The 16,668-nt window shown below is 38.0% G+C and overlaps 1 protein-coding gene across 1 annotated transcript in view; it reads left to right on the forward strand.

Moving 5' to 3' along the window:
- The window catches only part of itgb1a (integrin, beta 1a), a 47,917-nt gene that overhangs the window by 19,344 nt on the left and 11,905 nt on the right, over positions 1-16,668 (forward strand). The window contains exons 2-6 of the mRNA XM_051687671.1: positions 10,622-10,688; positions 11,092-11,177; positions 12,115-12,334; positions 12,476-12,646; positions 16,203-16,441. Coding sequence (XP_051543631.1) covers positions 10,622-10,688; positions 11,092-11,177; positions 12,115-12,334; positions 12,476-12,646; positions 16,203-16,441 — 783 coding nt within the window. The remainder of the gene's footprint in view (positions 1-10,621; positions 10,689-11,091; positions 11,178-12,114; positions 12,335-12,475; positions 12,647-16,202; positions 16,442-16,668) is intronic.

A 16,668-nucleotide genomic window follows, 5' to 3' on the forward strand; every position in this document is an offset into this window, starting at 1 on the left:
AATCCTGAATTTCAACAAATGTTAAAGCCTGAAATCAATGTTTATATGGAGATGGACAAAGAAACAAAGAATGGAAATCTTCCGCCAACCATGGCACAAGCCCAGATCAGTCTGATTCTGAAAAAGGACAAAGATCCAAGCGAGTGTAAGAGTTACTGTCCAATTTCCCTGATCCAACTAGATGTAAAAATATTGTCAAAAATTTTGACTAACCGATTAGGTAAAGTTATGACATCTCTTATACATATAGATCAGGTGGGGTTTATTCGGGGCCGCAGCTCTTCTGATAACATTAGGCGTTTCATCAATATCACGTGGTCAGTGGCAAATGATCAGACTCCAGTCACTCCCATCTCACTTGACACCGAAAAGGCATTGATATGGTAGAATGGGATTATCTTTTTAAGATTTTGGAAATATGCAGGTTCGGGAATACTTTTATTGGATGGATTAAGTTACTTTATAGACAGGGTTGGGGAGTAACGGAATACATGTAACGGGATTACGTATTTAAAATACAAAATATTAGTAACTGTATTCCACTACAGTTACAATTTAAATCATTGGTAATTCGAATACAGTTACATTCAAAAAGTATTTTGATTACTGAAGAGATTACTTTGCATTTTATTGTCATTTGTTTCATTTAATATTTAGTCCTTTCAGATGGAAAACATTTATACATAAAAATGATGCGATCCAAAGTGCATTTGAACAGCGCTGAAACACTTTTATGATGTGTTACATTCATATGAGCAGACAGAGAAGTTTGAAGTAAGTTTGGAGCAGAAGAAATAGAAATAAACCTTGTGTAAATTGTCAGTTTTACGCTAAGCTAAAATGCTATTTCTAGCCATTTTACATGCACGTTACCAGGAATGATCATATTTTTTTATCAAGAAAATTCACGTTGGATTTAAAAAAAAAATTTCTAGTAAGACCTTTGATATTAGGGCAAAAATCGTATTCTTGATAATAATTTTTTTAATTGTTTTCCTGTAAAAATATCTAAAAATCCTTAAAACAAGATAAATTTGATTTATCTTGTTTTAGAAACAACACTGCATAAGATATTTAGGTTTTTCAGAGAATGTATTTTTAACATGTGTATTTTGTTTTACTGTACTGGCAGAGTTTTTATAGTCAAAACAAGTGAAAAAATCTACCAGTGCTGAAGAAGTAATCCAAAGTATTTAAAATATGTTACTGACCTTGAGTAATCTAACGGAATATGTTACAAATTACATTTTACAGCATGTATTCTGTAATCTGTAGTGGAATACATTTCAAAAGTAACCATCCCAACCCTGTTTATAAACACCAGGTAGCGGCGCACAAACACATGGATTAATTTCAGATTATTTTACTCTGGATAGGGGCACCCGGCAGGGCTGCCCTCTTTCCCCATTATTGTTCTGTCTGGCCCTGAAACCATTAGCAGCCGCGATAAGAAAGGAAGATGATTTTCCAGGGGTGGTGGCGGGAGGTAGGGTGAATAAGCTTTTGCTTTACGCAGATGATATTTTATTATTCGTACCCTATGCCTTGCTTCCACAGAATTATTAATTCCTTTTCTAAGTTCTCAGGATACAAAGTCAATTCGTGTAAATCCGAAGCTTTGGCTCTGACAGCATACTGCCCAGTAATGGCTTTCCAGATGGGCACCTTCCAGTGGCCCAAACAGAGTTAAGTATTTGGGCATTTTATTCCCAGCTAATTTGTCTGATTTAGTTAGTTAATTTTGACCCCTTAATAAAAAGGTTTTCGAGCGATATGGACAGGTGGGCTTCATTACATTTATCTATGATTGGGACGGTTAATGTTATTAAAATGAATTTAATTAACTGCTACAATCTCTCCCTGTAGATGTTCCCCTCTCTTATTTCAAGCAATTTGATAGCATAGCAAAGTCCTTTATTTGAAATAGTAAGCGTCCCAGGTTAAATTTCAGTAAGTTACATAGGCCGATTTACAAAGGTGGGCTAGGCCTACCCAAGATTTTGTTTTATTATTATGCATTCGGTCTCAGACATTTGGCTCATTGGTCGCTTCCACTTGAGAGAGCCCCTCCCTGGTTTTGTAGTGAACAGGAAGTTCTTGCCCCTATTTTGCCATTGCAAAGCCTTTCTATCAAACCAACCTGAGAAGTTAAGTTACACCCCGTTATCTCACATTTGCACTCGGTATGGACAAAAGTGTCGAGTGTTTAATTCGGACATTTATTTAAATGTTGCCTTGGGCATATGGCTGAACCCAAAATTATGTATTAATAAGTCCCCTTTCTGCTGGTCAGAGTGGATTATGAGGGGGTTACTACACTCAGTGACCTATATGAGAGTGGAGTGTTGAGATCTTTTGAAAATTTGGTTCAACATTTTGAGATTCCCAGATCTCAGTTTTTTAGGTATTTACAGCTGCACCACCTGCTCTGTACTATTTTTGGGAGTAGCATACACCCCCATAAAGTGGCAGACACTCTGGGAGTGGTGATTACTGCTTTTGGAAAAGGTCATGAGGCATCAGTGTATTACTCCCTGCTTATTCAGAGTCTGGGGGATGGAGCTTTAACTTCTATCAAAAGATTATGGGAGAAAGATTTAAACTTGGTATTGGATGAGGGAGTGTGAGCTAGGATTTTAAAAAACTTCAAGTCTGCATCTAGAGATGCAAGGGTGCACCTTATGCAATTCAAGATTTTACATCGATTCTATTGGACCCCCTCTAGATTGTATAGGCTTGGTCTTAAAGACACACCCACCTGCTGGTGATGTCAATCAGAAGATGGAGACACAAACCATGTCTTTTGGTGGTGTGTTAAGATCCAAAAATTTTGGTTGAAGGTTCAGAGTTTTATGTGTGATGTATTGGGCACTCAAATTTCATTTTGCCCCAGACTCTGTATTTTAGACGATAGGGCGGTCATCAATATACAGAATAAGCACATAAAAAATTGGGTCCTAACCAGCATCATGATCGCCAGACAAATAGTTAAGGGGATGGGAGTCGGCTGGAACACCCCCATTTCAGGAGTGGTGCTCGGAGATGGGGAGGGTGGCGACTTTTGAAGAAGGGTCATCTAGAAGACTGGGGAATTTTGACTTGTTTGTGGGGAAATGGGGCATATATCTGGTGTTTTTGGAGGGCTCTCGGGGAGGGGCAGTGGAGAGAGAGGTGTCACAAAAAAATTTACTGACAACATTCCTCCCAAATTCCAAATAAAAATATTGTCATTTAGAGCATTTATTTGCAGAAAATGACAACTGGTCAAAATAACAAAAAAAAAGATGCAGTGTTTTCAGACCTCAAATAATGCAAAGAAAACAAGTTCATATTCCTTTTTAAACAACACAATACTAATGTTTTAACTTAGGAAGAGTTCAGAAATCAATATTTGGTGGAATAACCCTGATTTTCAATCAAAGCTTTCATGCGTCTTGGTATGCTCTCTACCAGTCTTTAACATTGCTGTTGGGTGACTTTATGCCACTCTTGACGTAAAAATGCAAGCAGCTCGGCTTTGTTTGATGGCTTGTGGCCATCCATCTTCCTCTTGATCACATTCCAGAGGTTTTCAATGGGGTTCAGGTCTGGAGATTGGGCTGGCCATGACAGGGTCTTGATCCGGTGGTCCTCCATCCACATCTTTTTCTCCTCCCCAATTTGGAATGCCCAATTCCCAATGCACCCTAAGTCCTCGTGGTGGCGTAGTGACTTGCCTCAATCTGGATGGCGGAGGACGAATCTCAGTTGCCTCCGCGTCTGAGACTGTCAATCTGCGCATCTTATAACGTGGCTTGTTGAGCACGTTACTGCGGAGACATAGCACGTGTGGAGGCTTCACGCCACGCCACCCACCGTGGCGACCACGAGGAGGTTACCCCATGTGACTCTACCCTCCCTAGCAACCAGGCCAATTTGGTTGCTTAGGAGACCTGGCTGTAGCTTCATCCACATCTTGATTGATCTGGCTGTGTGGCATAGAGCATTGTCCTTTTTTAAAAAGCAATCCTGAGAGTTGGGGAACATTGTCAGAGCAGAAGGAAGCAAATTTTCCTCCAGGATAACCTTGTACGTGGCTTGATTCATGCGTCCTTCACAAAGACGAATCTGCCTGATTCCAGCCTTGCTGAATCGGTGATGATCTGGGGGGTTATTTGGACCAGTTGTCATTTTCTGCAAATAAATGCTCTAAATGACAATATTTTTATTTGGAATTTGGGAGAAATGTTGTCAGCACTTTATAGAAGAAAAAAACTATTTTCATTTTATTCGGGGGGGGGGGGGGATTGACACTGGCTACCACCCCTGGAGTCGTGAGTTCGAATCCAGGGTGTGCTGAGTGACTCCAGCCAGGTCTCCTTAGCAACCAAATTGGCCCGGTTGCTAGGGAGGATAGAGTCACATGGGGTAACCTCTAGGGATGCACCGATACCACTTTTTCTCTTCCGATCCAATTCCGAAATCGGAAATGTCAGTATTGGCCAATACCGATCCGATACCAGTGTTGTATTTTTGCATAATCAGTTAAGAATATCTTTACATTATTGTGTGGAACTAATTGGGTGTGCTCTTTAATATGTAAAGAAACACAAACCTCTAACTACACATTATTTCAATATAAATGTATAGCTTATTAAGAAACACTTAATAATTAACTAGTCTACTGAATAATGTAGCAGCAAAATTAACAATAATTCCAGTATAAGTCATCAGTAGAAAAGAAGCCTTTTTTTTCTTTTTTTTTTAAATGTTGTATCTGGACTTTTTGTTCAATTTAGTTGTAAGATATCAGCTCCCTTTTCATTCACAGTTATTTTTTGGAACCCATTCAACTTAAATATTGTTATAATTTGTAAACATATTATAATAATAATATATTATAATAGTAATATATAGTAATATATCTCAGTCGTGCACCTTTAACTTTAATACCATCTTTTAACATTCTGAACTCTCCAGGAAGTCCTGTATGTGTCTGTTTGTAGGCAAGTTCACAGTTGTTTAATTCGCTGCTTCTTCAAATTCTGGTAAAATGCACCTCCGGTGCCATTCTAAATGCATATTATAAGTGAACAGAGCTATTGAGCATCTACATCTGAGATGTTGTTCATGAGTAGCACTCAAGTATTGCACACGTGTGAAGGCTAAAAATGGCTGCGAGTGCTAGCGGTTTGCGTGCTGTGTGTGTGTGTGTGTGTGTGTGTGTCAACAGAGCAGCGCCATTCACTAACATGCTGGCGCTGCACGTGCATACTATATATTACTTACACAGCCTTTTGTGATTCACAGAGCTATGAGTCATATGAACTACTTCAGTGGTGTTTTTATGGTTCTTTTAAGTCATTTTTGGAGCTTGACAGGATCGAACATGACTAACACACAGTATCGGATTTGGATCGGGCTCGTCAGACCGATACCTGATCCATCTAAATCTTCAGTATCGGAGCCGATACCGATCCAGGTATCGGATCGGTGCATCCCTAGTAACCTCCTCCTAGTCGCGATTAGTGGTTCTCGCACTCAATGGGGCGCATGGAGGTGAGTGACCGTGCCACCACGAGGACCTACTAAGTAGTGGGTATTGGGCATTCCAAACTGGGAGAAAAGGGGATAAAAATAAAAAAAATATATATATATATATATATATATATATATAAAAAAATAAAAAAAAATACAATAATTTTCATTTTACTCATACCTATAAATAGTAAATCCAGAGAAACTGATAATTTTGCAGTGGTCTCTTAATTTTTTCCAAAGCTATATATATATATATATATATATATATATATATATATATATATATATATATATATATATATATATATGACAAGACAACTGAAAAGTTCACATTTGCAGTCAGATTTTCAATGTAACTAGAAGCTCTGAGACCAAACAGTTTCTGAGTTTAACTGTAGTGTGACCTCACAGAGCTAAACTCTTAGTGACACAGTCTAATCTGGTCACTCTGTCCGACACACTGTCTGCACACACACACTCACACTGACTGAATTACAATACTTTGTTTACTTTACCAGTGGAAAAGACTCACAGTATAATGACTTCCAGAGGTGTTATAACATTACTTATGATTTAATCTGCTCTGCTGCAGTTCCCACAGTGGCTTGCTTTAGTGTTTAAAAGAATGGAATTCTTCTAAAGCCACCTCATCTCTGCCCATTGAGTTTAATGGAAACCACATGCATTACATTCAGTGGGGGAGTAACCAGATTTTTCAGACTCACCCTATGTGCTCCACATTGGATAAGAGTGTTTTTGTTTCCAGCCAAGCCATAACACCACTGCAGTAGTTATATTTGCGATTTCTTTTGAATTGCCGTAAATGTGCCATATAATTTGGGGGTAATGCTCTAGCATTTCACATTTCTTGCATCAAGTCAGTATCACTTTTTTTAGTATTCGTCAACACTTTTAGATAATGAGACACTACATTAATAAAATGGCATTACTTGGATTACAAATGTATTGCTAAGACAATAATAATTAGTAGAATGGATTTTAAAATGAATTACATTCCTACGTTCGTATTTCTATTCGCGTTGTTGTGTCAGCTAATGAGAAATGCAACAGCAGATTGAATAAACGCTGTGCACTGTGTAAGTGTGGGCTTAGCCCAAGCTGGAGGAGAGGAGACATGCAAGACTGGGCCGGCAACAAATCCTTCTCAAATCACCACACTCTATTCCCCGACCTAGCGCACCTCCTTCGGGAGCTGCAGGATTATAGAGGGAGGAGAGGAGATCGGCTTCAGCTTTCAGAACTAAAGCGAGCTGAGAGCAAGCGTCTTGAGTTTTTACGCACTTCAGTGAACGCAGTCAGTCTCAACGAGACCAGTTTATGGAAAACAATGCTCGTACCCATCAGACAGATGGATATATCGCTCACAAGGTGGAAACATTTGCGAAAGACGTCACAAAGCAAACGGCTCTTTTATGTGCTTTCTGTGCACAATAAAAGACAATCACAATGCAATAGCATTGCAAAAGGATAAAGGATATTCAATTTGTCGGAGCACAACCAGGGAGATAGAAGTAATCACTCTCTGTAAAGAGAGTAAACACACACGGGTGACTTCAAGGACTTATAAAATCATTTTGTTTAATCAATGACCCTCAACACTTACTTAGTGTACTAATTTTAACCACTAGTAGTTCTAAACATAAAAAACTTATATTGGCATTATATTCATTCATTTTCGGTTATAGCATAATTTCATGAACAGCTGCTTTGAAACAATGCCTGTTGTGAAAAGCGCTATACAGATAAATTTGACTTGACACATGCTGTTCATGTACACATATACACATGTGTAACACAAAAGCAAACATGTAAATGCACACCAAAAAGAAACTACAAGCATTCAAATACACAATGGTTTTACTATCAAAGCTGTTTGCAAATGTGTTTTCAGTTTATTAGTGTTCTTTTGTGTCTTTCACATGAACACAAACACAGGTAAACAAGCATACACATACATGCCACACACAGCAAAGAAGGTTTTAGATAGCGGCCACATACACATCTTAAGATACTACAGTTTTCATTGTTAGGCATGTTTGAGATAAGAACGTTAAGTTGCATTTTTAGAAATGCATTGGAACTTTCTTTAGTCAAGTTGCTGACTTTGTCATGTTGTAATTTTGTTATTGTTTTCAGTCAATATTAAAGTACTGAAAGAGCGTGAAATGAGTGTCATGTTTGTATTTTAAGTAATTAATGATGTGATTACTTTTCCCATGAGGTAATCATTAAATATGATTTTACTTAATGTTTTATGTGAAATAAGTAATCTGGGCGTGTTTAGAATTTTCAGACAGAAAAATCTAATTTCACTTAATCATTAAACATGGGATAGGTAACGGACAATGTTGCATTTTGACAGGGCAGTAATTTGAAGAGAGAAAAAAGTATTGTAGGTTCAAGGAACTCACCCTCATCATTTACTCACCCTCATGCCATCCCAGATGTGTATGACATTCTTCTGCAAAACACAAATTATTATTTAAAAAAATACAAAATACAAAATCTCAGCTCTGTAGGTCCATACAATGCAAGTTGTATGCCCAGTAGGGGGCGGTATGCATGAAGAATGTGAATCACCACAACCACAAGAAGAAGAACATGTAAGTTAAAGTGGAGATTGAGCAGGTAGGAGAATTTTATTGTAAAAAAGGACTTAAATATTGATCTGTTTCTCACCCACACCTATCATATCGCTTCTGGTGATATGGATTTAACCACTTGCGTCGTATGGATTACTTATATGCTGACTTGTGTGATTTTTATTTTTTATTTTTTTTATTTTTTTTTGAGCTTCAAAAATGTTTCACCCATTCACTTGCCTTGTATGGACCAAAAGTGTTGAGACATTTTTTTTTATTTAAATCTTCATTTGAGTTTAGCAGATGAAAGAAAGTCGTACACATCTGGGATGGCATGAGGGTGAGTAAATGTTGAGAGAGAATTTTCATTTTTGGTGAACTAACCCTTTAAAAAGAATACAGAAAATTTTTTGGAATACTGGTACTGCCAGTGATAATGTTAGCTGCTTCTAAATATAAATAGAATTCACTTAAAGACACTGCTGTCTCAGCTAATCTGCCCAAAGTGCTTGTGATCCCCTCACTAACATGTGGAGCCAAACAGAGGGATCATTTATTAACCCGACACAACATAAAGTCTCATGGGACGCACAATCAATAATGCTTTACCTGCAGAACAGCTATTTGCGCTCTCAGCAGGCAAAAGTGCCCTGAATCAATTGAGAGATCCATATGAGCCAATTTCAAAGGGGTTATTGAAGAGATGTCTCTGGCCCAATTGGCCCTGAATTTTTTATAATCATGATTGATGTAAAAGAAAAAGAAAAAATCCCATTATGAGTCAGTGTGTGGTCAGCATGGTCTGATACCACGAGCTCACAAAATACAATAAGGTCAAAATAACTTTAGATAATAATGTACATTCTTACAAGTACATAAATTGTGACACAAATACCAAATAAAAGTTGTTTGAATTTTCTGTTAGATTTTCCAGTAAAAAGCTTACGGAAATATAAAAATGTTCGAATAACACCCCTTGCCAAATCGAGTCTATTTCTGACAGAGGAAAGAGCTAATAGGAAATTGTATGGCTGGTGAATGAGTTACTCTTACCCGGAAATGGCATCTGAGAGGCAGTATTTAAATTAACCCAGCGGTTCCTCTTGCATGGGCTGAGAATAGTAAACCCCTCAGGAATGTTGACCTCAGTGTATTCAGGGTCATCCCTCAGAAAATATGGGCAGTAAAATGTTTTCAGGTTTACTGTGTAGATTGGTTTAAAGTCAGCAAGGCTGCTCAGCCATCAATTTAGAAAGGTGAATTCATCAGGATTTCCAAAGAGAAGTGATATATTTCATAAAGGCCAGATGTCACTTGGGGAAGTTGCCACAAGGGCTGTATAACAGTAACTATAAGGTTTGGAGACAAAAGTCCAAATACACAAATGTGTTTTCTCTTGCAGTGGTTTTGTATGTTGTTTTCAAAATACCTTGTTCAAAACCCTCTTAAATTAGAATTGTTTAATGAAATACATCCTCCAAACTAAAATTCCCAGCCTGATCTCATGAAAATTACATGACCAATGCCATTACACGTTTGGCTGCAGTTTCCTAGTGAAATGTCCAGCGGGGGGCGCCAAAAGCGAGCGAAGTGGTGTTGTAATCATACAAGGTATTTAAGGTGAAAATTAGATGGAGGTTTCAATGAGTAAAACGTACTTTATCACCATAAACTGTAACCTAAACCTAACCAGTAGTATCCTAAAAGCGAATGAGAGGTAAACAAAACAGACATCCTTACCCTAAACCAACACCTAAACCTAACCGATAGTGTCCTTGAAGCAAATGCAAGATGAGAAGCACATTTTCTGAAGCAACCATGTCATTTCGTGGCGCTTCTATGACAAGTTTGCTTCATGTGTCAGCTTGCGTGCTTGGCTGGACTCGAGCCTCGGTCTTCCATATCTAAAGTCCAACACTCTGAACTCACGTGAACTACCACAGAAACTAATCACATTGGAATAAGTGTGTAAATGTCGGTAGGTCTTTAATCAAATGTTTCAAATGAAGTGTATTGTATTGTATTGTAAAAGTGTTTCGTTATCATAAACAAATAAGTGTTTATAAAGTCATAATCAGCTGTTGTACTCATGATTTTGTGTGACAGTGAATAAAATGCACAGTTGTTAATTTCACCAGGAAACTGCAGCAAATCAATGAGTGCGGCACGTAAAAATAATTTAGTTATAGTAACGTTCATTCTTTGAGACCAGGTTGAAAATTCCAATATCTTCATATTTTTGTAAAAGCTGTTGGGTAAACAAGCGAAGCAAATACAATAAAACCCACGCTGGCATACGGTATGTTAACACAGAGGTCAACTATATGATAAAGGCAGATATTTTGCATAAATGTCTGGTTGGGGCAGATTGTTTTATAACAGACATGTTGTCACATGTGCTTTGTATGTTTTAATTTTAGGGTCTCCCCTATAATATTGAAAAGTGAATCCATTATGTTCATGATATCCTATTTTCTTTTTATATCTTTTTGTTTCAGATGGACCTGAAGCTGCTTTTCATATCAACATTTTTAGGATTCCTTTGTTGCAGCAGTGCCCAGCAAGGTAGTGTAATTGCTATTTTTGTTTCAGTTGATTCAGATCACTGAGCCTAAAATACTATTGCTATTGGTGCACTCTCGTTCAGCTTAATTCTGTCCGGCTACGTCAGAATTAATAAGAGGAGGGTTTCTATTAATAATAACTAACTGCTTTGTCTTCAGAGTGAGCAAAGCTCTCATTTGGCAGTTAAAAGTTATGTCATTACTCAGAGGTCGCTCCACCCAGTCTGGTTGAGCATTATCCATGATGGAAAACATAGAGCAGTTATCTCTGGCTCCAATTACAGTGAGCCAGAGTGATGTAAATGAATCCACTTGTTAGAGCACTGTACGCTGGCAGCTCTTTTTTTTTTTCTTCTTTGCAGTGCATGAAAGGATGTGAAAAAGTTTCTTGTTTTTCTTTTCAGAGGGCAATGAGTGCATCAAAGCCAATGCTTTATCATGTGGTGAGTGCATACAAGTCGGGGCTAAATGTGGATGGTGCACTGATCAAGTAAGTACTGTTCTAACACCATAATCTCCTTTTCAGTCCTTTATTTAAAGTTGAAACAAATATAATGCCCCAATAAATGACTTATTTTGTAAGCAATTTAATTGACTGACTGATGGATGGATAAGTTGATGGATTGATAGTCAGAATGAAAATTCCCTTCTGCATCTACACTGGAACAGAAACGTACATACTTGATGTGGAAAAACTCCATGTAAGGACTCTCGCACTCAGTAGATAATTTAAAACTCTACCATACTGTAATTTTAGTATCAAATGGGGACATTGACAGTGTTGACACATGTATGGCAATATAAAATACTACACTATTATGTTGATGAGCACATTATGAGTGACAGGTTTGGGATCCTATTATAAGGATTTTTTGTAGGCCTGTCAACTGATTAAAAACATTTAATCAAATTAATAACATGAAATGCAGAAATAATTAATCAGATTAATCATATTTAATCACATATATAAATATTTGCAGAGAAAACCCCCACAAATAAAGATAATTTAAAGACAATAAATTATTGTGGCAGATAAAAGCATTATACTGTGTAGAGTTTACAAAAAGTGGCTTTAGAAGTCCATATGTTGTCTCTTACCAATATCATTGAACATAATCCTATCACAGGCCTACAGTCCACAGCAATCCATTTTATAATCAGGTTTGTTGATCTGTTCAAGGAATATTCAGGGAGCCATTCACACAGGACACATTCCATTGGTCTATGTACACATTATGTGTTATTTTAACTAAATTAACTAAATTTACATGTTAAATTGACAGCCCTCATTTTTGTCTCATAGATGATGAGTACTGCAATACTGTATTTCATAGTTGTGCAGTTATGCACTGCTTAGTTGACATAAAAGAATGTGACATCTGATTGACATCACCAACCACATGTACGTTACTCTATATTCCCAACAGGAGTTCCTAAAACAGGGCGAACCGACATCAGCCCGCTGTGATGAGCTGGAGTCCCTCAGGAAGAGAGGTTGTGAAGACGCCAAGATCGAGAACCCTCGTGGGAACCAACGCATCCTTAAGAACAAGGCAGTGACCAACCGCAAGAAAGGCGCAGAGAAACTCCGACCCGAAGATATCACACAGATCCAGCCACAGAAACTCAGCCTCAACCTTAGATCTGGTACGTGCAAATTTTCTTTGATCGTAAACGTTTGATTCATTCATTAGATTTGTATTGATCTGTGCAAGCAATGCTGGGAACATGATTACAGTTACAACACCGTTCTTGGTCCCACTGGTCTATGGCTTGTTATTCTTGCAGGGGAGCCTCAGAACATTAAACTGAAATTCAAGAGGGCTGAAGACTATCCCATAGACCTGTACTACCTTATGGACCTGTCCTTCTCCATGAAGGATGACCTGGAGAACGTCAAAAACCTTGGGACTAGTTTGATGTTGGAGATGTCCAAGATCACTTCAGATTTCAGAATTGGTGAGAGCCTAATAAAGTAATGCCAAAAATGTTACTTTCCTTTACCGTTGACGTTCATTTGTTGGCCAGTTTACTGGGAAAGTGACCATGCGTTTCCTCTGTAATTTCCAATGGGTTTTTAGAATATCGGTTTTTAGAGTAAAATAATGTATTTTTCAAATAGTACTTAAAAGAGACTTTTTACATTTTGTTCTACAAAATTAGTTACCAATAGTCATACCTCAAACATGAAATTTGAAGTCACTGTGTTTTAAGGACTAGGGATGTACCGATACTGACATTTTTAGATGGATCAGGTATCGGTCCGACGAGCCCGATCCAAACCCGAACTGGTATGTTAGGCCTCCAGGTCATGCAGAGTCTTTGGTCGTCTTGCATGAACCGCACGTTTGAGATCTCCCCAGAGTGGCTCGATGATATTAAGGTCATTAGACCATGATGGCCACTCCAGAACCTTCACCTTTTTCTGCTGTAACCACTGGAGGGTCAACTTGGCATTGTGCTCATGGTCATTGTCGTGCTGGAAAGTCCAAGAGCGTCCCATGCGCAGCTTTCGTGCAGAAGAATGCAAATTGTCTGCCAGTATTTTCTTATAACATAAGAATTCATCTTGCCATCAATTTTCACAAGATTCCCCGTGCCTTTAGAGCTCACCCCCCCCCCCCCCCCCAAAAACATCAGTGAGCCACCACCATGCTTTGTTGACCCCTATCCAAACATAGCGCTTATGGTTGTGACCGTAAAGCTCTATTTTGCTCTTGTCACTCCAAATTACAGTGTGCCAGAAGCTGTGAGGCATGTCAAGGTGTTGTTGGGCATATTGTAACCGGGCTTTTTTGTGGCATTGGCGCAGTAAAGGCTTCTTTCTGACAACTCGACCATGCAGCTAATTTTTGTTCAAGTATCGTCGTATTGTGCTCCTTGAAACAACCACACAGTTCTTTTCCAGAGCAGCCTGTATTTCTCCTGAGGTTACCTGTGGGTTTTTCTTTGTATACCGAACAATTCTTCTGGCAGTTGTGGCTGAAATCTTTCTTGGTCTACCTGACCTTGGCTTGGTATCAAGAGATCCCTGAATTTTCCACTTCTTAATAAGTGATTGAAAAGTACTGACTGGCATTTTCAAGGCTTTGGATATCTTTTTATTTCATTTTCCATCTTTATAAAGTTCCATTACCTTGTAACACAGGTCTTTTGACAGTTCTTTTCTGCTCCCCATGGCTCAGTATCTAGCCTGCTCAGTGCATCCACGTGAGAGCTAACAAACTCATTGACTATTTATACACAGACACTAATTGCAATTTTAAAAGCCACAGGTGTGGGAAATTAAGCTTTAATTGCCATTTAAACCTGTGTGTGTCACCTTGTGTGTCTGTAACAAGGCCAAACATTCAAGGGTATGTAAACTTTTGATCAGGGCCATTTAGGTGATTTCTGTTATCATTATGATTTAAAAATGAGCCAAACAACTATGTGATAATAAATGGCTTCATATGATCACTATCCTTAAATAGAAGACATTTTTGCAAGATCAGTCATATTTTCAAAATCAATGCCAAAATTTCACAATTTCTGCCAGGGTATGCACATTTTTGAGCACAACTGTTTATAGATGTTCTAAACTGATTATGAAAAACAACAACTCTGGTATCGGATCGGGATCGGTATTGGCCGTTACTGAGATTTCAGGTATCAGAATCAGATCAGAAGAGGAAAAAAATGGTCAGTGCATCCCTATTAAGGACTACAACCGATGTCCAATTCATCAAGCATGTACACTCAGATCCTTGTGGTGATTGTAGTCCTTGTTTAGCTACTTGTTAGCTACTAAAAACACAGCAGCTTCACATTTGAGGAATGACTGTGTGTAATTCATGTTGTAGAACTAATTATAAACAAGTAATATACAAGTAACTAAACAAGTAATATTAACCACAGACCTTATTTTACTCAAATCGAAAGCCGCTGGTCAAAAAGTCTAAAAATAAAAAATTCCTGAGGGAACCCATGTTTCGAAACTGCAAATTATCTCTGTTTTTTTTAGGACCACAACCTGAACAGCTCTATTATGCACTTGTTCTAAAGATGTAATAACAGTCATTCTAAAAACAACATGTAATATATGTGTTATAATAATATAACATTGATATAATATCTCACAAACATATATTTACATTTTACAATAAGGTTCCAGTAGTTACATTAGTTAACATGAACTAACAATGAACAATACTTTTACAGCATTTATTAATCTTAATGTTAATTTCAACATATACTAATACACTACCACCCCTGGAGTCGCGAGTTCGAATCCAGGGCGTGTGGAGTGGCTCCAGTCAGGTCTCCTAAGCAACCAAATTGGCCCGGTTGCTAGGGAGGGTAGAGTCACATGGGGTAACCTCTTTGTGGTCGCTATAATGTGGTTCTCGCTCTCGGTGTGGCGCTTGGTATGCTGTGTGGTGATGCCGTGGAGAATAGTGTGAAGCCTCCACACGCACTACGTCTGCGCGGTAACGCGCTCAACAAGCCAAGTGATAAGATGCGCGGATTGACGGTCTCAGACACAGAGGCAACTGAGATTCATCCTCCGCCAACCGGATTGAGGCAACTCATTACGCTACCACGAGGACTTATAGTGCATTGGGAATTGAGCATTCCAAATTGGGGAGAAAAAGGGGAGAAAAAAAAACATATACTAATGAATTTTTTTAAATCAAAATTTGTACATTTTAACATTAGTTAATGCACTATGAACTAACAATGAACAATTGTATTTTCATTAACATTAACAGAGACTAATTAATGCTATAAAAATATATTGTTAATTGCGTGTTCATAATGCCTAATGCATTAAATAATGTTAATGAATGTAACCCTATTACTGATCTGCTTACACCTATAACTCTCACTATATTTGTCTCTCAGTAAATGTAGTACATTTACATAAAGTTGATCAGTTTCAGTACATCTTTCCATTAAATTGTCCTTGTCCACAGTAACCAATACCACTTGAGATAAAATGCAAATTATTATCTAAAGCCATCTTTACACTGCAAAGGTGGCACAGAAGCTGCATCTGAAGTGGCATTTAGTTGTAAAGTATTTAATGTTGCTCAGAACAGGCATAAATGCATTTACACAGCAGTTACAAATGAATAAATAATGTTATGAGATTAATATTTAACATATAAAATTATGAATATAGAAATGTGAAATTAATGAAAATATGAAGTTTAATTCTGAAACTAAATTATGAAATATATGCTCTATCATGACAACAACAAAGTTTAACTTTGATGCTGCATTTCATTTACACAGAACCAAAGCAGCATCAGAACTGCCTTTGATACCAGGGGCTGAGGTGGGTCAGAGCAGGCATAATTTAGTCAGGCTTTTGCATCTTTACACAGAATTTTGAGCAAGCACAGAGCAGGCTTAACTCAGTTGTGTAAAGACACACTAATAAGCCCTAATCAAAACTAGCATTACATTGCCTTAGTCATTTGAGACATGAGTAGGAATGACTTTAAAGCTAAGATGCCTCTCTTCCTCACAGGTTTTGGCTCTTTTGTGGAGAAAACTGTTATGCCGTATATCAGCACCACACCAGCAAAGCTTCTGAACCCCTGCACAGGGGACCAAAACTGCACCAGCCCCTTCAGCTACAAAAATGTGCTAAAACTCACCAGCAACGGGCAGCAGTTCAACACTCTGGTCGGTCAGCAGCAGATATCGGGAAACCTCGACTCACCTGAGGGGGGATTTGATGCCATCATGCAGGTGGCTGTCTGTGGGGTGAGTGAAAAACAACTTGATGAGGATTTTGACTATTTTATCCATTTGTATAATTGATCATTTGTACCATTTCCATGCAGTATAAAACCATGGTACTTTTTGGTACATTTTGAAAGTGAAAACTAAATGTTTTTGGTGCAAGAAGCCTTGATTAACATTATAAATTGAAATCTGGGGGAAATCTAATCGTACAAGAATATGGCCCCTTTAATTCATTTGAGCCCAAT

The sequence above is a fragment of the Myxocyprinus asiaticus genome, chromosome 44, assembly GCF_019703515.2.
Source record: "Myxocyprinus asiaticus isolate MX2 ecotype Aquarium Trade chromosome 44, UBuf_Myxa_2, whole genome shotgun sequence".
NCBI lineage: Eukaryota > Metazoa > Chordata > Actinopteri > Cypriniformes > Catostomidae > Myxocyprinus > Myxocyprinus asiaticus.